This window comes from Bos mutus, chromosome 6 (genome assembly GCF_027580195.1).
Source record: "Bos mutus isolate GX-2022 chromosome 6, NWIPB_WYAK_1.1, whole genome shotgun sequence".
Taxonomy (NCBI): Eukaryota; Metazoa; Chordata; class Mammalia; order Artiodactyla; family Bovidae; genus Bos; species Bos mutus.
In genome coordinates, this window is record NC_091622.1 from 103,437,180 (window position 1) to 103,464,359 (window position 27,180).

At 49.2% G+C, this 27,180-nt stretch overlaps 1 protein-coding gene across 2 annotated transcripts in view; it reads right to left on the reverse strand.

Annotated features, from left to right (window-relative positions):
- STK32B (serine/threonine kinase 32B) overlaps positions 1–27,180 on the reverse strand; it is a 407,675-nt gene that overhangs the window by 18,493 nt on the left and 362,002 nt on the right. For both annotated transcript variants that reach the window (XM_070371877.1, XM_005893204.3), the window contains 5 exons: positions 25,698–25,801; positions 18,355–18,471; positions 14,421–14,546; positions 12,370–12,501; positions 9,289–9,353 (listed from right to left, as the gene is read on the reverse strand). In XM_070371877.1, the coding sequence (XP_070227978.1) occupies positions 9,289–9,353; positions 12,370–12,501; positions 14,421–14,546; positions 18,355–18,471; positions 25,698–25,801 (544 nt within the window). The remainder of the gene's footprint in view (positions 1–9,288; positions 9,354–12,369; positions 12,502–14,420; positions 14,547–18,354; positions 18,472–25,697; positions 25,802–27,180) is intronic.

Consider the following 27,180-nt stretch of genomic DNA (forward strand, 5'->3'; position numbering starts at 1 on the left):
AGTCGCTTAGTCATGTCCGACTCTTAGCGACCCCATGGACTACAGCCTACCAGGCTCCTCCATCCATGGGATTTTCCAGGCAAGAGTACTGGAGTGGAGAGGGCCCTGATTCCTGTGTGATTTCTTGATTTTGAGTTTTCATGGAACTAGAGTTTCCCTCCGGTCACTTTCATCTGGGGCTGAAATTCCTCCCGCGGTTTCAGGCCATGGAGTTGATTTCCCCTGGCCGTTTCCTTGTGTTTGGAAAGGTGCCACTTTGCTTCCCATTTAGTCGCCTGGCCCCTCTCTCCACTCTCCCTTAGACACATCACTGCAGTTATGCTTTTATCAGTTTCTCTGACCGTGAAACAGGCAGGAAGACACTCACGGATAGACCTGCGATGAGAACTGGGTGAGAAAGTGGCTGCAGGGCCCTGTCCCCACCCTGAGCTCGACACACCACAGGCGCTCTCAACTGTCAGCTGCTGTTCCCTTTCACCTGCTCCTGTGAAATCGAGGTTTGCACCACATTGGGAACCTCAAACTGGAGAGAATGTCAGTGCACTGGCCTTGATTTCAGAGGCTGGATTCTCAGAGTCAGCCTCTTCCTAGCACAGAAGTTAGAAGGAGGGTGCCCGAGGAAAGGTTTTCCCCGTTTTATAGACGTATCTGGGAAAAGTGGCTCTAACTCTGTCCCTCCTTCCCTGTGGGTTGTTGAAGAGCTGAGAAGGATGTCAAGGTTTTCTGTGAGTGACACAGACCTTGGTCAAGTCATGGAGTCACTGATGCACAGCCCAGCCTTTATTGACACACTTATGGAGCCTGAGGCTCAGAGAAGCTGGAACCCCACCAGGCTGGCCACCGAGAGAAGCAGAGCCAGGACCTGCAATGTCCACTCCATTCCCAAGCCTGAGATGAGTTATCCTCATACCTCCTTGCCACCAGTTCCCAGAGGCTCCAGGCCACAATGGAAGGTCCCTATCTATCTGCTGGGAAACTCCAAGGAGGCCACATGGGCAGATGAAGCCAGCAAACTTTGAATACACTGTGATTCATATTAATTTATATCATCTGGGCCACCAGATGCAAAGAGTTGACTCATTGGAAAAGACTCTGATCTGGGAAAGATTGAAGGCAGGAGAAGGAGGAGACAGAGGATGGGATGGTTGGATAGCATCATTGACTCAAAGGACATGGATTTGAACAAACTACAGGAGATAGTGAAAGACAGGGAAGCCTGGTGTGCTGCAGTCCATAGGGTCGCAAAGAGTAGGACACGACTGAACAAATAACACTTTCATTACACTTTGGGCTCTGGAGCTAGACTGCCTCCTTATACTCCCCTCCCTCCCTGCTATCTCTTGGCCATGTGCCCGCCACCTGCTTTATGCCTACCCTTCTCCAGCTGCAAAATGAGGCAATAAAAGTAGCTGGCTCACAGGATGGATGTACAGACTAAATGTCATACAGCGAGTGCCCTATAAAAATGAAGCCTAATAACATCAGCTCCCTACAAGTCAGGGCCCCACAGGACACACTGGAAAGAACCCCAAATACACCACTGCAGAAAGTAACCCCTTCCTTCATCTCACAGGGCTTGTTCTACCAGACAGTGAGCCCCATGGGAACAGGGACTTTGCTCCCATTCTATCCCCAGTACCCCACCCAGTGGGGATGTGGAATAAGCACCTGCTGGACACCTGGATGAAAGCATATGTAGCAGAAAGAGCCCAGAATCCAGTGGATGGAAGATCAGATTTCAGGTCCTTCATGTTACAATTAAGAGCTGCAAGAGCTCAGGAGGAAGGAGGAGAAGGAGGAGGAGGAGGAGGAGGAGGAGTACCTTAGAAAATGTGATGGGTAGGGATTTGAGCAATGGTTCTCAAGCGGGGGCGATCTGCCTCCCAGGTAAAGTTTGGGGCCATTTTTGGTGTCATAGCTATGGAGGTGCTATGGATATCTAATGAGTAAAAGGTCACAGATTCTGCTAAACCTCTTACAATGTATAGAACTGTCCCCACATCAAAGAATTGATGTCAAGAGTCATCAAATGGCAATAGAGCTGAGGTTGAGTAGCCCTGGATTAAGGAAACATGATATAAAACCCATAAAATCACATACAGTCATTATTAATAGTATTACTAAATATAGCATGTGCAGTATTTGATTATTAAAATGTAACATTTTCAAGGGCTCCAAAGGTAGCTTTAGTATGATTTTAAATGTTTAAGTTCTTTACAAGATGAAGCAGATAGAAAATTCCTTTCTCATCAGGGGCTTCTTATACTGCAAAGCTTTGTCAACTGCTATTGAAAAGACCTTTTGGAAAAATCACCCCTGCTCTGATCTTTGGCTAAAATTGGAAGACAAGCCCCATGGTGCATTTCTCAAACTAATGGGAGCTCAGCTGCCCGGGTCCTTGGAAGCCTGGACCAGTCCCTGGAACCAGATGCTCCACCTCACTCAGTGGCCTTTTGCCAGCGGAGACCATGATCCATTAATAACTGTGTTTCCAGAAAATTAGGCAGTGCTAATTTTAATTTTGTTCTCTGTTTAGAAAGTGAGGTCCAGAGAAGTCAGACCTAGGGCATCTCCTCGACGTTTGCACAGTGGTCCAAGCAAGGCCGTGTCCCAGTCTGTGCCCTTTAGGCCTCAAGCATCCTGAGGTCATAGGTCCTGCTATATCCACTTCTGTGTCCCCAGGTACCAGTCCAGGATTATGATGCATCTTTCAAAGGACCAGTGAGAATCTTCCATGGGAGCTGATGCAATAGGTGCCCAGCTCATGTCCCCCTTAAAGCCTGGGACAGTAGTCCCATGACGCAGGGGGACCTTTGCTCTGCCCAAGAGCTTCTTCTGGTTGAGGAAGCACACCTGACCATGCAAGAGGCAGGTGGCTGTGCAGGGTGTTTGTGTCTGTAGTGGCATCCTTCAACACATGAGGGCTCAAAGTTGCAGATGAATGATTCAAGGCAAAGGACGAAGAGGAAATGGAGGGTCTGCCACGTGTATGCATCACCGACGTCATCTTGGGCCCATTCAGTTCCTCCTGTCCTTCCACTAACCCTACCTAGGACTGTGCTGTGCAATAAATCTCTTCTCCATTGTCAGTGGATTTGTAAAGAATGTGTGTGTGCGTGCTCATTTGTGTCCCACTCTTTGTGACCCCATGGACTGTAGCCCGGCAGGCTCCTCTGTCCGTATAATTTGTCAGGCAAGAATACTGGAGTGGGTTGCCATATCCTCCTCCAGGGGATCATCTTCCCTACCCAGGGATTGAACTCTTCTCTCCTGCATTGACAGGCAGATTCTTTACCACTGCGCCACCTGAGCAGCCCCTTTGTAATGAACAGATATTGTTTAATGATCATAGATATTATTTAGCTTCCCAGATGGCGCTAGCGGTAAAGAACCTGGCTGCCTTTGCAGAAGATCTAAGAGACACAGGTTCAGTCCCTGAGTGGGGAAGATTCCCTGGAGGAAGAAATGGAAAGCCTCTCCAATACTCTTGCCTGAAGAATCCCAGGGACTGAGAAGCCTACAGTCCATAGAATTGAACAGAGATGGACAAGACTGAAGTGATTTAGCACACAGCATAATGATCATTAGGTCCAAGTAGCATCTCTGCTCTGTTAGTCTCCAAATAAGGACAAAGACCTTGGCTGACATATTTTTGGCACCCACCCATCATAAATCAGATAGGGTCTTGACTTAGGAACTCAGTTTCTGTCTTCAAGCACTTCCCTTCATAACTGAGCTTAACTATAAAACTCCTGATGGTCCCTTAGAAGTATGGAGTGCAGCTGGGGATGCTTCCAGATTGCCATATGCCTGATCCAAGTCGTTCGTAAGTTACCCATACAAAACTTCATAATTCTGCTTTATGGAGCTGCCCTCCTGCCTCACTTTTCAGTCTCAATATACAGTGTCAGTTCGTTGGGCATTTTTCATTCCTTCTGTTCTTGGGGACATTTTTAGATGGGATTCTTTTGGGCTTCCCAGATGGCTCAGTGGTAAAGAATCTGCCTGCCAATGCAGGAGACACAGAAGACTCGGGTTCAGTCTCTGGGTTGGGAAGATCCCCTGGAGGAGGAAATGGCAACCCACTCCAGTATTTTTGCCTGGAAAATTCCATGGACAGAGGAGCCAGGTGGGCTATAGTTTATGGGATGACAAAGATCTGGACACAAGAGAGTGTGCACAAACACCCGTGACTCAGCCAAGAACTAACTGGAGGAGGCACAGTTTGGGTACATGGGTCTCTAGGAGAAATTCTCAAACCCTGAGGCGTCAGAATGACTGGAAAGATGTAAACTGTAGAGTCACAGGCCCATTCTCTCTACTTTGGATTCAGAAGGATGCTGTACTTGTTTCCTAGGGTGGCTGTAACAGGTGTCCCCATCTGGATAGTTCACAACAACAGAAATGTATTGTCTCACAGTCTGGAGGCAGAAGTCTGAAGTCAAGCTGTCAGCTGGGTTAGCTCCTTCTGGAGGGGCTGATGGAGAATCTGTACCAGGGCCCCTCTGGCTTCTGGTGGCTGTGGGTCATCCTTGGCGCCCCTTGGTTTGTAGATGCATCACCCCAGTCTCTGCCTCCATCTTCACACAGTCTTCTCTGTGTGTCTGTGTCTCTTATCTTCTTCTTAGGACATCACTCATATTGGATTCATGGGCTTCCTTGGTGACTCAGGGGTAAAGAATCCACCTGCCAATGCAGGAGATGCGGTTTCTATCCCTGAGTCAGGAAGATCCCCTGGAGAAGGAAATGGCAACGCATTCCAGTATTCTTGGCTGGAAATCCCATGGACAAAGGAGCCTGGCAGGCTGCAGTCCATGGAGTCATAAAGAGTCAGGCACAACTGATGGGCTGAACATGCATGCATGCATTTCGGATTAAGAGTCCTCTGTTCCAGTATGATCTCATCTCAGCTAATTATATCTGCAACAACCCTATTTCCAAGGATTGGAAATAAGGTTGTATTTTGAAGTCCTGGTGGCTAGAACTTCAGCATATCTTTTGGGAGGTCATAGTTCATCCTGTTTAACAGAGGCAGCAACTCTAAATGCTAACAACTCCCACCCCAGGAGTTCCTGACAGGAACCCCCGTGACCATGGCACTTCCTTCCAGTTCACCTTTGCAGCACCCTCTGCACAGACAAGGGCCTCCCCAGTGGCTCAGTGGTAAAGAATCCGCCTGCCGTGCATGAGACACTGGAGACACGGGTTTGATCACTGGATCCGGAAGATCCCCTGGAGGAGGGCATGGCAACCCACTCCAGTATTCATGCCTGGAGAATTCCATGGACAGAGGAGCCTGGTGTGCTAACACCCACGGGGTCGCAGAGAGTCGGAAATGACTGAAGCATCTGAGCACGCACATAAGACACGGAGGAGATAAGGTCTGTAATGACTACGCAGGAAGTAGGAGCAGTGTGTTTCAGGCGGACGGCCAGGCCTGCAGAGACCAAAAGGAGAAGGAACTGCCAGAGGAGGCAAGGAGCGGGCAGCAAGGTCCCAGTGGAGCATGAAGGGAAGCTTGGCTCGGTGTCTCAGTGTCCCCTCTCAGCATCCCACCGGCCACGTGGCTGATGTTGGAAAGAAGGTCTTTAATTTTCCAGCTACTCCAGTGTCAGCAGAACAGGTGCTTCATAAACAGGACTGCAGAAAGGAGTGCAGGATGCATGGTGCCTATCTCGCTAATATAAAAGAGATTTTTAGAAACCCCTTTCACTCATGCTCCTAGATGTCTACAGAATCATGTTATTCTCCAAGAGTGATAAAAATGCATCTACAAAGAGGATTGTACAAAATATTTATGACACCTTAATTCCTAATAGATAAATTCTACAAACAGCCCAAATGTCCACAAGAAAAACGGATAAACCATGTGTGTACTATTTATATCAGTTCAGTTCAGTTCAGTTCAGTCGCTCAGTCATGTCTGACTCTTTGCGACCCCATGAATTGCAGCACGCCAGGCCTCCGTGTCCATCACCAACTCCCGGAGTCCACTCAAACTCATGTCCATCGAGTCGGTGATGCCATCCAACCATCTCATCCTCTCTTGTCCCCTTCTCTTCCTGCCCTCAATCCCTCCCAGCACCAGGGTCTGTGTAAGGAGTCAGTTGTTCGCATCAGGTGGCCAAAGTATTGGAGTTTCAGCTTTAGCATCAGTCCTTCCAATAAATATTCAGGACTGATTCCCTTTACAATTGACTGGTTGGATCTCTTTGCTGTCCACGGGACTCTCAAGAGTCTTCTCCAACACCACAGTTCAAAAGCATCAATTCTTCGGCACTCAGCTTTCTTTATAGTCCAACTCTCACATCCATACATGACTACTGGAAAAACCTTAGCTTTGACTATATGGATCTTTGTTGGCAAAGGTATGTCTCTGTTTTTTAATATACTGTCTAGGTTGGTCATAGCTTTTCTTCCAAGGAGCAAATGTCTTTTAATTTCATGGCTGCAGTCACCATCTGAAGCAATTTTGGAGTCCCCTAAAATAAAGTCTGTTACTGTTTCCATTGTTTCCTTTTCAGTTCAGTTCAGTTGCTCAGTCATGTCAGACTCTGTGACCCCATGAACCGTAGCATGCCAGGCTTTCCTGTCCACCACCAACTCCCTGAGTTTACTCAAACTCATGTCCACTGAGTTGGTGATGCCATCCAACTATCTCATCCTCTGTCATCCCCTTCTCCTCCTGCCTTCAATCGTTCCCAGCATCAGGGTCTTTTCCAATGAGTTAGCTCTTTGCATCAGGTGGCCAAAGTATTGGAGTTTCAGCTTCAGCATCAGTCCGTCCAATGAATACCCAGGACTGATCTCCTTTAGGATGGACTGGTTGGATCTCCTTGCAGTCTCTCAAGAGTGTTTTCCTTGTTTCCTTTTAACAGATGAGAAATTGCAGCAGGGTGGTTATGGGTGGCTGTAATGTGGGTCCTTTCCCGGGTACATCATGGAGCAGGGATAGGGTTTGACATGGAGGGGTTGGCAAGGTACAGGACAGCATCCTTGTGGGGAGAAGCTGGGGGAAAGACACTGCTCCCAGCACACCTGCCCTGACAGGTAGCCTATTAGCCTCAGGGCTACTGGGGAGCAGAGACACAGGGACGACAGAGCAGAAACCTCCGTCAAACCCACGCACATCTCCCCTTTCCCATCTTCTTCCATGCCTCCCGCTTTCACATATGCTCATCCTGACCACCCCCATCTGGAAGACAACTTCCATCCTCCATCTTTATTTTGACAACTCCTGTTAACGGTGCCAGCCTCACTTCAACTCCATGACCACAGCTCTCACGGGGGTTCTCAGTATAGCTGGGTGATCTTACTACATTCACCTTTCCACGTAAGAAAGAACATCTGATTGGTCAAAGCCACTATATAGTTGGGTTTCTGCTAAAAAACAGCCAGATGCCACCTGACAACACAAGGAGGGGTATCTCATTTTCATTTTCTTTTTAAGGGAAACAACTTGGGTTCTTCAGGTTCCAGATGGAAGCGTCTTCTGACACACAGTGCCACACACAGTGTGATTGCTCCCTGCTCGGGTCTGTCACCCTCTGCATTTCACAGGCTCCCATTTTCCACCCAGGTACTCTTTGAGGATGCTACAGTCCCTGCCTAAACCACTGGAGGACCCGAGCCAAGGCTGCCTGGAGCTCATTCTCACTGTGGTCCAAAGTGCCCAAGCTGGTTTCAGCGGAAGTTCCCAGGACTGACTGTCTACCGTGGGGAAGGGACCATGAGCCTCAGAGCAGACAGGACCACAAGGAAAATGTGATGGGCTCTGAAACCTCTTATAATCCTAGCCCTCACCTGCTCCAAGTTTCTTCCCATCCTGCTGGGACCAAGGACATGATCAGTGTGGGTGAGGCTGTCTGAGAGATGAGTGATGTTGATGAGTGAGTGATGTTGTCTGGCTTGGTGTGTCTGTGTTTGTGTGTGTGTGTTTGTGTGTCTACTAGCCTAGATTTGTAGCCACCCAGGACAAAGGACAGGCTACTGCCTCCTTCATCTCCCCCAGTGCCCACTGGGAATGGGGCCCTGTCCAGCCCATCAACCCAAACAGCCCTCCCCAGGGCCCTCACACCCTGCTGCACCTCCCGCCCACCCCCTGGCATACTCTGGGAATTCAAGCTTCTAATCCAGCTGCAGGTGCCCACCTCTGCCAGGCCACCTTGCTTCTCTGTGTATTGCCCTCACTGATGGACCTCCATGCCCTGGCCTCCTCGCCCATCAGGGCACCGCCAGGCATGGCACCTCCAGGAGCTTCCCTGACACCCAGGCTGAGCTGTGTGCCTGCTGCAAAGTCATGCCTGGGCTGCCCTCTCCCACAACGTGTGGACCCTCTGTGGCTGCCACCTGCGAGAAGCCGAAAGTGGTGGAACACGGGTGAACACATAAGGGTCAACTGGGCATGTGTCCATCTGGCCCTCCTGGAGGGACGGAAGCGGATCTGATTGTCTCTGCAAGCCCGAGGCCTGGGTGAATGACTAGATAAATGGAGCTATGTGCTGTGAGTCCTGCCTGCAGGGCCTCGGCTCCTGTTGTGTGAGCCCACGGCCCCTTGAGGCCTCTCTCTGAGTCATCAGGCACTGGCGGATGGACCCCCAGATGGTAACATGGGTGGGACCAAGCCTGAGCCTCCACTTCCTCGGCTGCTGTAAGGGCAGTCATGTGATCAGGTCAGTCATGTGATCAGGTCAGCCCCTCCCACCTTACCATCATCCTGTCTCCTGCCAGTCCACAATGCTGGGGTCCTAGCACAGCCCACACCACGTTATCCCATCAAATAATGATAATCACAACAACAATCATAACAGTTATCCTTTTCCTGAATACTCCTACCACGCCAGGCCTTGAATCAACCTTACAGCAACCACACGGCAAGGGCGTGATTTCCACTTTGTCGTTGCTGACAATGAGGCTCCATGATGTTAAGCGACCTGCCCTGGGTTGCTCTGGCAGCAGCAGACCCAGGACTTGATCCAAGGCAGTTTTTCTCCGGGTCTCGGGCGCGTAGCCATCTGCTGGCCTGCCCCTCCATGCCAGCATCCTGTGTGCCATCAGTCCTGCTGTGGTCACCCCACTTCACATAAAGACCCCCGGGGCCCAGAGAGGTGAAGTTGGAGCCTTGCTTGGGCCAGACGGCAGAGGCAGGATTAGAATAATGGGGTCTGCCTGCTGGTTCCCTTCCAGCATCGTGGCTGGCTTCATGGGGTTTGGGGGCCTTGATTCACCCAGGGAGACCATGGGTCCCTTGAAAGGGCTCTGCCCAGTGGATCCTGGTAGCATACTTACTTCTCTCTGTTGAATACGATGAATTCCTTCCGCACGGTCTCCAAGCACTGCTGGAGGTGTCCATTCTGTCAAAGAGCACAGAGAGGGGACCGTAAGTGATGACGCATCCTCCCCGGAGTGAGGACGACCAGACACTGATCTAAATAGGATGCTTGGGGATGGGGACAAGCTAAGCAGCTGGAACAGCCCTGACTATACAGGCGACAGTGTCATGGGGAGGTAAGGGCTGACAGAAGAAGATGTTTTTCTACATGTTAAGCCATTAAATGCAATGTCAAAGTCTTGTTAAAATGGGCTATGAGTTGAGTTCGTTTGTTTGTTTTTACATTTTGGCCACATGGAATGTGAGATCTTAGTTTCTTGACCAGGGATCAAACCTGCACCCCACTGTGGTGGAAACACAGTCTTAACCACTAGACCACCAGGGAAGTCTCTGGAATATGAACTGAAAATCAGGACCCTGGTTTCCTGATCACTTGAATGTTCATGAGGCCTGATGGAGCAGCACGGTGGGGGAGGGGGAATTCAAGGCCGTCACGCAAAGATGCTCATTCTCCTCAGGAACAGGAGCCAAGGACCACGGTCTCACAAATGCTCTAACACACGTCTCACAGCTGCCTGGATGCAGGATGGACATGCACGTGTCTGCAGGACCCCCACCCCTGGTGGGCCCGCCCATGTGAATGCCCACCCAGGCCTCCCCTGGCCAAGTTCTGCATTAGTCCCAGCACACAGCCTAGGGTCCACAATACTTTTAGGGGCTACAGAGATATTTTTTTCAAATAAGCTGAAAAGAATGAACTTTTAACACCGAATGCTATATTTGTCTTCATACCAATGTAATCATAAATTGTAATGTTTAATATATTTTGATGGAGGAAGGGAAAGTTGTGGGGTGAACTGTGTCCTCTAGAAAGATGTGTTGTAGAAGCAACCTAAATGTGCATTGACAGATGAATGGATAAAGAAGATGTGGTGCATATGTACAGTGGAGTACTCCTCAGCCATAAAAAGAGTGCTATAATCCCATCTGCAGCAACATGGATGGACCTAGAGAATATCATACTGAGTGAAGTCAGTCAGAAAGAGAACGACAAATTCCAAGTGATATTAGTTTGTTGTTGTTGTTGCTGATTATTCAGTCATGACTGACTTTGGCAACCCCATGGACTATAGACTGCCAGCCTCCTCTGTCCATGGGATTCTCTGGGCAAGAATACTGGAATGGGTTGCCATTCCCTTCTCCAGGGGATCTTTTCTATCCAGGGATCAGTCCTGAGTCTATTGCATTGCAGGCAGTTTCTTTACTGCTGAGCCACCAGGGAAGCCCATGATGTTACTTAAGTGGGATCTAAAATATGACACAGGTGAACTTATGAAAAAGAAACACAAGACATAGAGAAACAAAAGACTCACAAGACATAGAGAACAGACCTGTGATTGCCAAGGGGGTGGAGGTCGGGGAGGGAAGGATTGGGAGGTTAGGATTAGCAGATGCAAACTATTAAGTACAGAATGGATAAACCACAAGTTTCTGTTGTATAGCACAGCGGGAACTATATTCAATATCCTGTGATAAATTGCAATGGAAGAGAATACAGAAAAGAATGTATATATTCTTGTAACTGAATCACTCGGCTGTAGGGCAGACATTAACACAACATTGCGAATCACTATACTTCAATAAAAATACATTGAAAAACACACGTTGAGGTCCTAACGCCATGTACTGGTCAATGTGACCTTATTTGGAAACAAGGTCTTTGCAGATGGAACTAGTTAGGATGAGGTCAACCTGGAGCAAGGAGGGGGGTGCTTCCTAAATTTGATGACAGGTGTCTTTAAAAGAGGACTGTGTGAAGACACAGAGAGACACAGAGAGGAAAATGCCTTGTGAAGATGGAGGAAAAAATGAGAGTGATGTAGCTATGAGCCAAGGGGTGTCAAGGGCTGTAGGCCACCGCCGGAAGCTGTAAGAGGCAAGGAGGGAGCCTCCTGAGAGCCTTTGAGAAAGCACAGCTCTGTTAATACCTTGATTCTGAACTTCTGGTCTGTAGAATTGTGAGTGCACACATTTCAGTTGTTCCAGATCAGTGTGTGACACTTTGTGATGATGGCCTAGAAAATTAATACAAGGACCCACAAAGGGTGGCCTTGGATGCCTCCACAGTATAACACCTTTGCAGAGGGTGTGGGAAAAAAGAAGAATGACTTTTTTTCTTTCTCTTTTCTGAGAACAAAGAAGATAAAGAGAACAGTGAGCAGGCCTGAACATTCCTAGTTTTTTTGCTCCTAACTCTGCATGTCTGTAACTAAGTTTGCTTCACTCCTATTTTCCTTTGACTCTATGCTAAATACATCCTGTTTCTGGTATTCACCCGTACAACACCCTTCCCCTTGTAGTTACATATCAGAAAGAAGGCCGCAAGGCACCAAACTGCCAGACTCAATTACTGGGTTACTGATGCCAGCCTATGACTGTCTTTGAAACAATTCAAGAGGAAGAAATCAAGATCCTAACACATTAGTACCTCATCACCAACTCCTGACTTTGATCTTATATAAGCTCCTAGACTCCTCATGGAGGTGGGGGCGGGGGCACAGTTCTTGGAGGCACGAGCCTACTGTATTCTCCTCTCCACTGGCTGAGAATTAAATCCACCTTTCTATTATCTCCAGACTCTGTCTCATATTTTTTATTTAGCTTTGGTGGGCAGAGAAGGCCAAGATTTTGGCCAGCAACGGGTGCTGGGCTCTACTGGGCGCAGCACTGAAGTCACTTGGCATCGTTCTTGGGCTCTTGATCAGAGATACAGAGATTCCTGCACTAGGAAACCGTGCTAACGTGAATGATGAGAGCAAGAACGTATCGACTCAAGCGATGCTCTCATAGCATCCTGCTCTGAAAGATCACTTGTTTGATGGAGGCATTTGATTGACTGCAAACGAAGGTATTTGGGAGGGTGAAGTGACACGTCACACTCCCCGCCCACCCCCCTTGTGGCTAAGGAGCAGCTCAATCACATTCACTGGACTATAGGGTTCCTCTCTGTCAGGGTGTGCTCCCAAGACAGTGCTCACCAAAGGACAGCTGTCCTTAGAGCCATCTTTGGATCTGTTCTTTGCCAACCTCTTCTTCTTTTTATGAAGTGGTTTGGATTCAAGAATCATCTCTTCAAGTTCAAATGTGGGATCGCAGTTCAGTCTCCCTTTCTGAAAAGAAGTGGAAAAGGAAACACGGTTTGCCTTGGTTCCGCATCACTGATTTGTATTTTCATTCATTAATTCAATCACTCATTCATTCAATCACTCATTCAACAAGTAACAGTGAGCTACTCCTAGGGTGTGAAAGAAAGTTGTGAAAGTGTTAGTCACTCAGTTGTGTCAAATTCTTTGTGACCCCACAGACTGTAGCCCACCAGGCTCCTCTGTCCATGGAGTTCTCCAGGCAAGAATCCTAGAGTGGGTTTCCATTCCCTTCTGCAGGGGATCTTTCCAACCCAGAGACTGAACCCGGGTCGCCTGCATTGCAGGCAGACTTTATACCATCTGAGCCACCAGGGAAGCCCCCCCCCACAGGGGACATATCTGCTCATTTCTGTCCTGATGATGAACACTGACACATTCTCACTGCACATGTCATTCATTTAGCCCTATAATCCCCACCCACCTGTTAATATCCACATGTTTCCTTCATCTTGTGTGTGTTCATTTCATGAGATTGAGTTCAGTTTACCAATCTGGTACTTTTCACATATTTTCTCATACCCTCCTCCTCACGTCATTACTACTTTTTATATTAATATAAATATCATTTTTAACAAATCCATTTAAAGATGCCATTTCTGGCCAAAAAGTGAAAGTGAAAGTCGCTCAGTCGTGTCTGGCTCTTTGAGACCCCGTGGACGGTAGCTTGCCAGGCTCCTTTGTCCATGAAATCATCCAGGCAAGAATACTGGGGTGGGTAGCTTTTCCCTTCTCCAGGGGATCTTCCTGACCCAGGGATTAAACCCAGGTCTTCTGCATGGCAGGCGGATTCTTTACCATCTGAGACACCAAATCTACCCAGTTCTCCATCCTGGCTGCCAGGTGCCCTGCAGCTGAAGCCAGTTGACCCTCAGGCCTGCGGTCATCCCTGGGAGCCTCTGGGCTAGCTCCTCGGCCTCCTTCCTGTTGGCCTCCTTCATTCATCCTCAGCAACCACCTGTCCACTCAATGGTGTAAACCTGACACTTTTACCTCCCTGCCAAGAGCACTGCAGTGTTTAGAGGGCACAGTCCAAAACCCTTGTCATGATCTCCGGAAGTCTCCAGGGTGTAGACTGTGGTCCCTTCCACCCTCATTCCCTACTGTTTTCTTCTATTTTACTCTGCTCCAGCTATAAAGCTTTCTCACTGTTCTTTGGAAGCTTTTTGCTGCCTGGAGGTGCGTGATCTTGATATTCCCTCTGCCTGGAAAATTCCACCCTGTCTTTACAAGCCTGGTTCCCTCACTTGGTTCGGATTTCTGCACCTCTACCTAAAAGCAGCCTCTGCCTCCTTCTCCTTCACCCCGTTCTCTGTCTTCCTAGCTCGTTCTCTGTGTAGGAATTGGCATCACTGCCTGATGTCACGTTACACGGTTACTGGTGACTCACTGTCTTCCTCTCATGAATTTGAGTAAGCTCCAGGAGTTGGTGATGAACAGGGAAGCCTGGCATGCTGTAGGCCATGGGGTCGCAAAGACTCGGAGATGACTGAGCAACTGAACTGAACTGAACTGTTATATATTTACTGGTAACTCACTGTCTTCCTCTACCCGACAGGCAGCTTGTGAAAGGGTGGCTCATTGACTCCCATTACCCTGCTCTCACCCACCCAGGGCCTGGATCTGTGCACATTGAGGGTGTGATTTAACAAGAAAAAGGAGGTTTTGTGCCCCTGAGGACTCACTACAGGGAGGGAAGCCACCCAACTGGACCGCGCAAATCAGGTCCAAATCCACGCCGAATCCCAGTGAAAGGTGATTCCTTTGGAGCTCAAATGATGTGGCCAGCAACCCTCCTCCCCCCTGCCAGCTTCCAGAGTGTTTCTGAATACCCAGGAGGGAGACCCTGCACAGGGCTGGATGTCATAGAACAGGACCTCACTCACATTGGGCACAAAGCCGGGTGTCAGTGCCTTCTCCAACACCGCATCCCAGTTCATGTCGGCCAAGTAGGGTGCGCTCTGGACGTCACCAAGGCTGGACAGGCGGCTCTCAGGGTCCTTGGTCAGGAGCTGCAGGCAATGAGCAAACGTATGCAGTTGGGCAGGACTGAGGTTCGCAGAGCCTCCGAAGATGGAGTCTTGGGAAAATGAAGGTGCCTCTGCTTCCACGTTCCATGAATGTTGTGCCCTGTCTGGGCTGCTTGTGTTGAAGCATTGTACATGCTCAGTTGCTAAGTCAGGCCCAACTCTTTGTGACCCTATGGACTGTAGCCTGCCAGACTTCTCTGTCCATGGGATTTTTCCAGGCAAGAATACTGGAGTGGGTTGCCATTTCCTTCTCCAGGGAATCTTTGTGACCCCAGGATCGAACCCGCAACTCTGCGTTTCCTGCATTGGCAGGTGGATTCCTGACCACTGAGCCACCAGGGCTGCTTATTGAAGTGTCACGTATGCTTATACCTGTTTACAGTCAGGGAGGAGCTGAGAGGCTAGGCTTCCCCAAGGTCAACCAGCAAGGGCCTCTTTGGGACTAGCTTTTCAGCCTCCATGCTCCCCTCAAGGACTCTTACCCTGGGATGTGCTACCTGCCAATGATGTCTGCAGAGGCTTCCAATTAAAAATAAAAAGAATCAGCTGTCTCGTTTTGGAACGTTCAGCTTGGTAATGGGATGCATAATAAAATTTTCCCCTGGACAGCTATGAGGTGACCTCTGCAGCCTGACGGAGTAGTCTCGTTTGTAGCCAAGATCTCATTTTTAGCTTCTCCTCAAATAGAGTTTCTGCTAATAAGGGGTGATGCAGTAAAAGGGAAAAAAATTAGCTGTATCGTATTACATTGCATCCAGAGGGGTTTTCAGGTTTCAAAACACTGGCTTGTCTGATGCTAAGAACACAGCGGCTACAAATGAAAGACAGGACCCAGCCCTGGGACAGCCACTCGGTAGCCATGTAGCTTCAGAGGAGCTGCTGACTGAGACAAACATGTTTCCTCTGAAAGCAGGAGGAATAATGGTAATTCTTCCACTTCTGGTTCTTGATTAAGATGAGACCCAAAGGGGGTTGGTGAGGACCTGGGACACCTCTTGGCAGGATGGCATGCCCAGACGCTGGCAGATGGTGGCTGGAATCAGGACCCCCTCACCAGGCGGCTCTCACCGTCACTCCAGCTAGTAGGCTGGACACCTGGCAGATGCTACCTGCTGATCATGGGGGCCTCTCTCTAGGAGCTGCCCCCCCAAAAGGCAGGTGCAGATTTAAACAGAGATGCTATTTCAATGCCTGGGGGTGAAGTTTATGGTTTAGGGTAGAAGCTAGTTCTCTGACTCCCTGGGTGTGCAGGAGGCAGTGTTGGCAGGTGGGTAAGGCTTCTGGGTGATTCCAATCAGCAGTTGGGGTTAAGGACCACTGATGTCTAAAATCCAGGAGCTCAATCTCCCCTTAAGCAATTTAACTAATGAGTAATTCCCCAAGTTGTCTACAGCAGGGGTCCACAGCCTCCAGGATCTAATGCCTGATGATCTGATGTGGAGCTGAAATAATAATAGTGGAAATAAAGTGCCCAATAAACCTAATGTGCTTGAATCATCCCCAAACCATCCCCCTACGCCCAGGTCCATGGCAAAACTGTCTTCCATGAAACTGATCCCTGGTGCCAGCAAGGGTGGGGACTGCTAATCTGCAGCAGTGGAAGGATTAAGAGCTGACATCTCGAGTTCAGAGAATGAATGACTGTGTTAGTCGCTCTTTGCAATCCCTTAGACTGTGGCCTGCCAGGCTCCTCTGTCCATGGGATTTTTCAGGCAAAGAGTTCAGAGAGCTTAGACTCAAGTCCTCTGCTGCCCTCTAACAGCCTTGCGGGCTTGAGTGAATAATTTTGCTTTTCTAAGCCTCAGTTTTCCCATCTCTAGTATAGGGGTAATAACAGGACTCCTCTCGAAGGGCCTGTAAGGACTAAATGAGCAGAGTATAGAACACAACATTCCCCCAACGAGCACTGGCTGCCATCCTCACAGTTCCTTCATTAAAGGTAACTGGTGCCCACTGAGCATGCGCACACACCTGCCGACCACACGCAAGGCTCAATCCTGCGTCTCGGAGGATTCTGAGCGAGTTTAGCCAAATGCCAGCTGCTGAAGAAGGGCATCAAAACCCACTGCCTATGCCAAACTGGAGCTTATCAGAACACAAACAACGGGGCCCACCCCGCCGTTTCTGATTCAGCAGGTCTGTGGTGGAGCCTGAGAAACCGCATTTCCAACGTCCTCTCCCAGGTGATGCTGGTCCAGGGACTGTACTTGGAGACCCACTACTTTATTCTACTAGTAAGAATTCCAGATGTTCAAGCTGGGTTTATAAAAGGCAGAAGAATCAGAGATCAAATTGCCAATATCTGTTGGATCATCAAAAAGCAAGAGAGTTTCAGAAAAACATCTACTTTTGCTTTATTGCCTATGCCAAAGCCTTCTACTGTATGGATCACAATAAACTGGAAAATTCTTCAAGAGATGGGACTACCAGACCACCTTACCTGTCGCCTGAGAAATCTGCATGCAGGTCAAGAAGCAATGGTTAGAACCAGACATGGAACAACAGACGTTTCCAAACTGGGAAAGGAGTATGTCAAGGCTGTATATCATCACCCTGCTGATTTAACTTACATGCAGAGTGCATCATGTGAAATGGCGGGCTGGATGAAGCACAAGCTGGAATCAAGATTGCCAGGAGAAATATCAATAACCTCAGATATGCAGATAACACCACCCTTATGGCAGAAAGTGAAGAAGAACTGAAGAGTCTCTTGATGAAAGTGAAAAAGAAGAGTGAAAAAGTTGGCTTAAACCTCAACATTCAGAAAACTAGGGTCATGGCATCCAGTCCCATCACTTCATGACAAATAGATGGGGAAACATGGAAACAGTGACAGACTTTATTTGCTTGGGCTCCAAAATCACCGCAGTTGTGATGGCAGCCATGAAATTAAAAGACACTTGCTCCTTGGAAGAAAAGCTATGACCAACCTAGACAGCATATTAAAAAGCAGAGATATTACTTTGCCAACAAAGGTCCATCTAGTCAAGGCTATGGTTTTTCCAGTAGTCATGTATGGATGTGAGAGTTGGACTATAAAGAAAGCTGAGAGCTGAAGAATTAATGCTTTTGAACTGTAGTCTTGGAGAAGACTCTTGAGAGTCCCTTGGACTGCAAGGAGATCCAGCCAGTCAATCCTAAAGGAAATCAGTCCTGAATATTCATTGGAAGGACTGATGCTGAAGCTGAAACTCCAATACTTTGGCCACCTGATGCAAAGAACTGACTCACTGGAAAAGACCCTGATGCTGGGAAAGATTGAAGGCAGGAGAAGGGGACGACAGAGGATGAGATGGTTGGATGGCATCACGGACTCGATGGACATGAGTTTGAGCAAGCTCTGGGAGTTGGTGATGGACAGGGAAGCCTGGCGTGTTGCGGTCCATGGAGTCGGACATGACTGAGTGAACTGAACTGAACAATTCCTAGGAAAAGTCAGGAGATACCCAATTTCTTAAAGCTCAGTGAGTTAAAAGATGATTTGTAAAAATTTTAAAGAACCATATACATTAAATATTTCTAATTATTAGAAGTTGGTAGCGGGGTGAAAAAAGTCTGAGGTCTTTGTCATCCCAGATTTTACTTCGGGCCACACCGCTCTGTCCAGCGGCTTTGTGATCTTGAAGTGAGATGGTGAGAGCCCTTCCGTGAGATGTTAGAACCCCGCTGACTTTGGTATTTTCACCACTGTCCCTCCATTCGTCCTCTCGTTCCTTAGTCGGCTGGTCTGTTTGTTTCTGCACTGAGTGACCAGCTCCCTGGCCAGGTAGACGGGCGGCTGCCCCCTTACCTTCTTTAGCAGGGCGACCATGCCCTTGCACCACGTGGAAGAGTAGTGGACACGCTCCACCTTGAACATGTTAAGGATCTCGTCGATGGGCGTGGCCGAGTGGATTTCATATGGTCTCTGCAACAAGGGACAACAGACAGCATCAGAGACGGCCATCCACACACCAGACACAGAGAACAGACCTGCGGTTGCCAAGAGAGACAGGGTAGGGGAGGGATGGACTGAGATTGGGATTAGATGATGCAAACTATTACATATAGAGTGGATAAACAACAAGGTCCTGCTCTATAGCACTGGTAACTATATTCAATATCCCATGATAAACTATAATGGAAAAGAATGTATGTATCTGTATCTACTTAAATCTATGTCTATATATGCATAACTGAATCACTTTGCTGTACAGCAGAAATTAAGACAACATTGTAGATAAATTATAGTTCAATAATTAAACTTTGGCCACCTGATGCAAAGAGCTAACTCACTGGAAAAGACCCTGATGCTGGGAAAGATTGAGGGCAGGAGGAAAAGGGGACGACAGAGAATGAGAGGGTTGGATGGCATCACTGACTCAAAGGATGGGAGTCTGAGCAAACTCTGAGAGATACTGAAGGACAGGGAAGCCTGGCATGCAGCTGCAGTCATGGGGTCACAAAGAGTTGGACATGATTTAGTGACTGAAAATCAAAAATAAATAATATATAAAAAAAACTGTGTCAATATGAGGGGTGGTTTATTCTTTCCCTGCAGGTAACAGTGGGTGTTCCAATTACATGGCTGAGCAGGTGGCCTGGACCCTAATGTCAACAGTGACCAGTGCAGGAACCCAGTGGGTGGGTGTTCTCTTACAGCCCCAGAAGGGTCAGTGATTGGTGAGGTCACATAGCCAGGAAGCGGCAGAGGCAGGACCCATACCCTACAGCCTAACCCCAGAGTCTCTGTTCCAGACCTAGGCCTGCAGAGAGGAGTGGCTCTCACCATTCACAGCCCCCCACCCTCTGGCAGGCTTGGCTGCATCTTCCCTGCCCTGGCTGAGCCGCCCCACAAGTGAGCAGGGCAGGAATCACCAAGTCTGGGTCTGGTTGGGCGAGGGAAGCAGGGAGGCTGGGCCATTTCCCCCTGCCATCCTTTCTTCTGCACCAGAAGGATGCCTAAGCCCTGTTCACCAATTCCCCAGCACGGCAGAGCACTGAGCTTTCTGACACATTCTCTTGACATTGGAGTGGGCAGATTTCTTTTCTTTTTTTGGCCTCCAAACACCTCTCAAAGCTTGGAAAGGCTCCTTTGACTGGGACCTTGGGGAAGTGGCTGAACAGTAGCTGACTCCCTCCACCCCTCCCACCCAAGAACAGCTCTTTCAGAGCCTCTTCTTCACCCTCCACCTGGCTGTGTACTCCAGGAAGCTTCCAGGTTTCCATCAGGGTCACATGACCCAGGGCTGGAGCAGGCAACTGTTTCCTAAGTGTGTATGTTTCAATGACCAAACTGATCCTGGAGAAATCTGGAGGAATGAGCTCATTGTTAATCCATGTGACCTTGGTTGACTGGTATGGAGTTCCTGCGAAGCGGTGGGGGGCGCTCCTGGTAGGTGGGATTACAAAAGCTACATCTCTTTGTCCTCAGGGCACCGAGCAGTATCTGCTGCCCAGCAGGTCCCGGAGCAGAAGGACAACAAAGATGATGGTCAGATCATTCAAAGTTGCTGATGGAACACGGACCGTCAACCTAAACACCGTGCTGGGCTCCCATGGTGCATAAAGGGCCAGCTCCAACCTCGTGGAACTTGGATTACCATGGGGCTGCAGCAACTGGAGACGTCAGCTGGGAAAAGGGAGGTGATCCTGAGCCCTGGTTTGGATACAATTCCCTGGAAGGAAGTGCCTGTATCTCTACCAAATGGGCCCTGCCCCCCCACCCCCCCTGCCGAGGAAGATGCCTGCCGACATGGGCGCACCTGTGCCTTCTGATACATCCACCTAGAAAGGGGCTTCTTCCTGACTGGCTGCCTCCTCTCTCATCTGTTTTACTGAATTGGGAATCTCCCTTCCGCCCAATAGGGCAAAACCCCAAACCATGAGCTCCCTGTGTGTGCGTGCATATCCGATTCTTTGCGACCCCACGGACTGTAGCCCGCCAGGCTCCTTTGTCCATGGAATTCTCCAGGCAAGAATACTGGAGTGGGTTGCCATGCCCTCCTCCAGGGGATCTTCCTGACCCAGGGATTGAACCGGGGTCTTCTGCATTGCAGGTGGGTTCTTTACCATCTGAGCCACCAGGGAAACCCGTGGACTCCCTAGAAAGTCTAATCAGCTTGCTACACTAACATTCTTTAAATCTGGCTTCAAACATTTTTGAATTTAATAGGCAGTGGAGTACAGTTTCAGTTTTAAAATTTCCACCCAAAGCTGCTGCCTGCTTTCATGTTGCAGGATCCCTTTGCGTTTCACCAGGAACAACCACCACAATTAGAAATGAGAGTGAATATTCACTGAGAGCATCTGGGATGTGACACAAAGCTCCCAGCATCTCCATGAGCTGGCTACTGTGAATGTGACCACCTGGGCTTTCCAGGTGGTGCTAGTGGTAAAGAGCCGCTTGCCAATGCAGGAGACAGGAGACCTGGGTTCCATCTCTGCATCGGGAAGATCCCCTGGAGGAGGGCCTGGCAACCCACTCCAGTATCCTTGCCTGGAGGATCCAATGGACAGAGGAGCCTGGCAGGCTACAGTCCATAGTGTTGAAAAGACTTGGATATGACTGAGGCGACTTAGCAGGCACACACAATATGACCACTTTACAGCAGATGAGCCGGAGGCCCCAAGCCCCAGAGCTAGAATGTGATGACATCGACATTAAAGCTCAGGCAGTATCAACCCCCAGCTCACCTCTGAGCACTACTGTCGCAGAGGGAATTGTGTCCCTCAAGTTTATATGTTCAAGTCCAAATCCCAGCACCTCAGAAGGTGGCCTTGTTTGGAGACAGGGTGTTTACAGAGGTGATCAAGTTTACACGAGGTCATTAGCAGGGACCCCCCAATTCAATATGACTGGTGTCCTTGTAAACAGGGGAAACCCTAGAGAAAGACCCTAGTACCCAGGGAGATAGACATAGAGGAGACACCAAGCAAGGAGACACAGGGAGAAGACGGCCGTCTTCTAGCAATGAGGAAGCATCTTGATGTGAGGTGTAAAGGGGCAGGTTCCTTCACCACTTCACCACTTCCTTCACTTCAGAAGGAGTCAGCCCTGAAGACACCTTAAACTTGGACTTCCAGGCCCCAGAGCCACGAGAGAACAGGCTTCTATTGTTTAAGCCGCCTGGTCTGTCGGACTTGGTCACAACAGCCCGAGCAGACTAAGACCACTACCCTAGCCATCCTCAGGCAGAGTTCTAGGGAAGGTGTCTGACTTCTGCTTTGTTCTGGGAGGTGTCAGTGCTGTGTAGACCAGGCTTCTGGTGTGAGCAGACAGACAGGGTCCCGACCCCTCTCAGCTCTTCATGGAAAAGATGGCAGTGAGGGGTTTCGGGTGTGGGGTGCATGCTGGGGGGCCCCTACAGGGGCTGCTGGGTGCACGGAAGGGGTAGAGGGTTGCTGTCTTAGTGCGGGAGGGGGTTCAGGAAACCAGAGTTCATGCCACCACCCAAAGACCAGCCTTCAGGGGTTGAGACTCTGGTTTTTGAACTCTTAAGGATCGTTTCAGGATCGCTTCTTCCCATCTTTTTGCCTCTCAAAAGGCCATTTCTCTGACTCCGGTCCAAGCCCTGCCCTGGTAACCCAGCTACTGCAGGTGTCAGGGTGCTGGCTCACCTCTTCATTTTAGTTTGCAAAACTGAGGCTGAAAGACAAAAAGTGACTTTCCCAATGCCCCAAAGACCCAGATTCTCCTTTGCGGCTCTTTCCATCAGAGACGGGAACTCAAGCACCCAACTGGAGAATCAGCCAACAAGTGTACAGACTTCTGTTATCATTTACGCTTCATTCTATTTCCTACTTGGCTATTTCAAGGCATCTATGAATTTTACTTGCCCCCCCAGGCCCCTCAAAGAGCCTCTCTCTCTCTCCCCCGACTTCTGGAGGGAACCAGACCAATAAAAACAACGATGAGAATAACAGTAACCATAATCAGCCATGAGGCTAATATAGCAGTTAAATACTTCTGGAAATGCATTTGGAACACTATGACTAAAATCTGCACTGCATCTTGAAGCTCCAGGCTCAGCCTTGATCTGTTTGGGTGGTTGTGGAGACGAGAATATTGTTCAATATTAAGATCAATATTCCACCGACTTGTGGTCAAGAGTTCTACTGAGGCTTGGTCTCACTCATTGGTCTTAGGATGTGCTAAGAAAACCGAGTGGTATTTATGAAAGTGAAAGTGTTAGACTCTCAGTCCTATCTGACTCTTTGAAACCCCATGGACTGTAGCCCGCCAGACTCCACTGTCCATGGAATTCTCCAGGCAAGAACACCAGAGTGGGTAGCCATTCCCTTCTCCAGGGGATCTTCCCAACCCAGGGATCAGAGCCGGGACTCCCGCATCGAACCAGGGAAGCCAGCAGTATTTTTAAGGTGATGTAATTACCTGTTCAGCTGGTGAAAGTGATTTTGGCAGCAGGGCACCTGATAGACTCATTATGGAGTGCAAGTGTGTCTATTCCAGGAAACCCAGTTTACAAAAATTCCAATTTACCAAGAAACAGAATAAGCAGGAAAAGAATTGCCACAGACCTGTTATTTTAACTGCTAGAGCTGAGCTGGGCCTTGGGGACCATCTCATCCAATGTTTTTCCCCCAAAATCTTTTTGCTCAAAATCCAAAACATAGAACAGATGCAAGTGAAGAACAGTTCCCCAGGTTGCTTAAAGCTCCAGCAGCTGGAGAAATCTTTTTCCCTCTATGAACTGTTGAATCATTCCTGCAGTCCTTTGCTTTTAGGAAGCAAAGCTTGAAAATCCCTTGCTTTATGGGAACTGGAGGAGCAAGGTCAGAGAGTTCACTTCACCCCAGGTTTCTAACTTCCAGCTCAGCGATCTCTCTGCTTCACTGAGGGACAGGAAGGCAGCGTTCGACTCAAGGGCCACCTCTCTCACTTTGCTGGGTTAATAAACCAATAGATGCTCGTGTCTGTGGTTGAGCCCACCACTTGGCGTGCATCCAGAGGTTCTTAGTTCTGCTGCAAACTGTAGGCCCTCCATGCATGTGTGTGTGTGTGCTCAGTCGCTCCAGCCACATCTGACCCTTTGCAATCCTATAGACTGTAGTCCACCAGACTCTTCTGTCCACGGACTCATCCAGGCAAGAATACTGCAGTGGGCAGCCAGTCCCTTCTCTGGGGGATCTTCCTGACCTAGGGATTGAACCTGGGTGTCCCGCATTGCAGGCAGATTCTTTACCCACTGAGCCACCTGAGAAACCCTAGGACCTCCATAACCCTCCTCTATTTCCCATCACCCCCACCTTCTCTGTCTACTGAACCTTAAGGAGAAATGCTGACTGGAGTCAAAGCCAAGGGTAATACCAGGTGAGGGAGGTGGTTGGGAGGAAGCAGAGAGGGTAGAAGTCTTCACGGTGCCATAGTGTGGATTTTAGGGCTCTACCTGCGGCTGCATGCAAAGCGCATTGTGCCAGGTCATGGGCACAATGTGGCCTGACGTTCAGAATCTCCTTTCGCTCATGCCCTTGAGTACTCTGGCAGTGGTTCTCAACTGGGGATAATTTGTCCCCTAAGGGACGTCTGGCAACATTTGGCAACATTTCAGTTGTGGGGGTGATTCCAGCTGGTCTCTAGTGGTTAGAGGCCAGGAATGCTGCTAAATACTCTCTAATGTACAAGGCAGCCCCCCACACAAAATGGTATCCAGACCCAAGCAACCATAGAGCTGAGGCTGAGGAATCCTGTGCTTTGCAACCACCAGCCCAGACCATTCAAGAGCTGCAGCAAAACTGGGCATTCTCCAGGGAAGAATACTGGAGTGGGTTACCATGCCCTCTTCCAGGGGATCTTCCCGGCCCAAGGGTTGAACCTGCGACTCCTGCATTCTACTTGTGGGGAGAGGGATGTCAAGGGGAAGGGTCTCTTGCGAAGCTCAGCTGTGGATCGGTGGCAGCTCAAGAATCAGGCAGATTCTTTACCCTCTGAGCCACCAGGAAAGCCCATAGGTAAGCCTTAGGCAAGCCTGTGGGAGGTAGTTTTCATTCAGTGCCTGAGAAAACTCACAAGATCACCTATATTATTTTTTGCATTCTTAAAAAACCACGTGCCATAATACGTTTTTTGAGGAACTCAGGGGAAATAATTGAGTTCAACAGCAGAGAACAGTTGCTTGAACCACAGGGCGATAATGAATAACACTCACATAGCTTGGATGGTTTTCACCTAGCTGTCATCATTCATTCATTCCCATCCCTCATCACCCTGCACTGGGAGCCCCTACCTCCAGGAGTGCTGACTGCCAGCTTAAATATGCAGATGACCGTGGGATAACGTTAAAAGAGCAGCCGGTGATGGGAACTCACTCTCCACAGTCGTGTGCTGGGTGCCAGACCTATAAGGTGTCATTGTGTTGTTCAGTCACTAAGGTGTTCCCGACTCTTTGATGCTGTAAGGCGACTAATATGAAAGCCGTGTGTCCCAGCTGGGCACGTGGATCCTGGGATAACTTCAGTGCCACAGAATAGAATGGAAGGATGTTATTATCCTTATTGTATAAGGGGGAAGCCATGGTCCTGAGAGGTTAAGTGGCATCCTTTTCAAATGATATTTGTATAGAAAAAATATGCCTCCAAATTAGTTTAACATAATTCTTCCTGCTAAAATAAAACTGAGCTATTAGTTGCCAAAGAGTTCCCTTAGTCATCTTTAGTTATGAAATTTAAATGAAATAAAACAAAAATACTCACTGAATGCCCCACTTTTATAGGACACTGAGCTAAGTATTTGGGGAAGATTGGGACAAAAATAACAATAGCAAAAAACAAGCAGGAGAGTCTGATCGAGCATGAGTACGTGATGTTGTGGGCTGAAATCATGAGATTGGGGTGCTTTGAGTGTTTGAGCTGCCACTGATTCGTGGCTGAGCTTAGCAAGAGACCCTTCCCCTTGACATCCCTCTGCGCACAAGTAGAATGAGGGCCTGGACCAGAAGCTGGTTAAGAGCTTTTTAACACTCAGGACAGTGGAGCTGGCACATGGGCCATCAGGACAGACACCCAGGGCTCCTTGCCAGCATGGTGCACCACCCATGGGACATGGCCGTCCGACTCTACCCAAGCCTGGTAGGACCTGAGTTCCCCCGCCAACTTCCACAGTCCCCATGCTCACCACACAGACACACATCTTACCCAGCCCCGCAGCAGCTCGTAGGCTGTGACACCCAGGGACCACCAGTCAACGGGGTAGGAGTACCCAGGGCCTCCGTCCACATACACCTGGAACACTTCCGGCGCTGCCAAAGACAGGACAAAAGACATCACTGGGCATCTCACTTGACATGCATCATGCCCAAGAAGGAGGACATGGGGCCAGGAGCTGGACTGTGAGGCTCACATCCCATCGACGATGCTACATAGTTACTACCATCTGTAAGTCACAAGCCAGCTTGAGACAAGCTGCAGGCATTGCAAGCAACCCCATGTGACACCTGGGGCAGAATACAGACAGGGCGCCCCGCTGCAGAGGGCGGTCTGCTGGGGAGTCAGGGAAAGCAGGCAGGGAGGAGGGTTTGGTGGAGCATGAATCATGGTCAGCATGGGGAATAAAGTCTGAGTTAAGAGGAAGAGCCTACACCGTCACGGAGCAGGACCCTGTGGGGCTCCTGGGCACAAAGACTTTCTGTGCCCGCTGATTCTTTGATGACAGGAAATGAGCTTCACTCAGTGTCTGTGACCTTCCCTTAGCTCCAACCTGTAGTTTCAAACAGATGCAAAGCAAGGATGGGAGGGGATGCAGAGACAAGGGAGGAACAGACTAGAAACAATAATGCAGCCTTGGGGCAGAGTCCTGGTCCCCTCCCAAGCGATACACATAACATTTTGGAGCTCTTCTGCAGATACTAAAACCCCCACCAGGTGGGAGAAATTAAGGGTCTGATGTGCTGTGCTAAGTCGCTCCCATTGTATCAGACTCTTTGCGACCCTATGGACTGTAGCCCGCCAGGCTCCTCCGTCCATAGCATTCTCCAGGCAAGAAATACAGGAGTGGATTGCCATGCCCTCCTCCAGGGGATCTTCCCAACACAGGGACTGAACCTGCACCTCTTGCATCTTCTGCATTGGCAGGGGGGTTCTTTACCACTAGCACCACCTGGGAAGCCCAAGGGCCTGATGCCCACAAGCAAGTAGACCCAGACTGGTTAGAACCAGAAGGTGGATGATGCGGACCTCACTTACCTCACCAATAACCAATCAGCAAAATGTCCGTGAGCTTGTCACCCTCTTTGAACCATTACTATAAGACTCCTCACTACCCACTCCAGGTGGGGACACACAGCTTTGAGGGCATTTGCTCACTGTGGCCCCCTTTGCCTGGAAAAGCAATTTGTTGTTGTTGCTGTTGCTGAGTCGTGTCTGACTCTTTGCAACCCCATGGACTGCAGCACCCCAGGCTTCCTTGACTTTCACTATCTGCTGCTGCTGCTGCTGCTGCTAAGTCGCTTCAGTCACGTCTGACTCTGTGCGACCCCACAGACAGCAGCTCACCAGGCTCCCCCGTCCCTGGGATTCTCCAGGCAAGAACATGGAGTGGGTTGCCATTTCCTTCTCTGCACTATCTCCTGGAATTTGCTCAATTTCATATCCATTGAGTCGGTGATGCTATGTAATCATT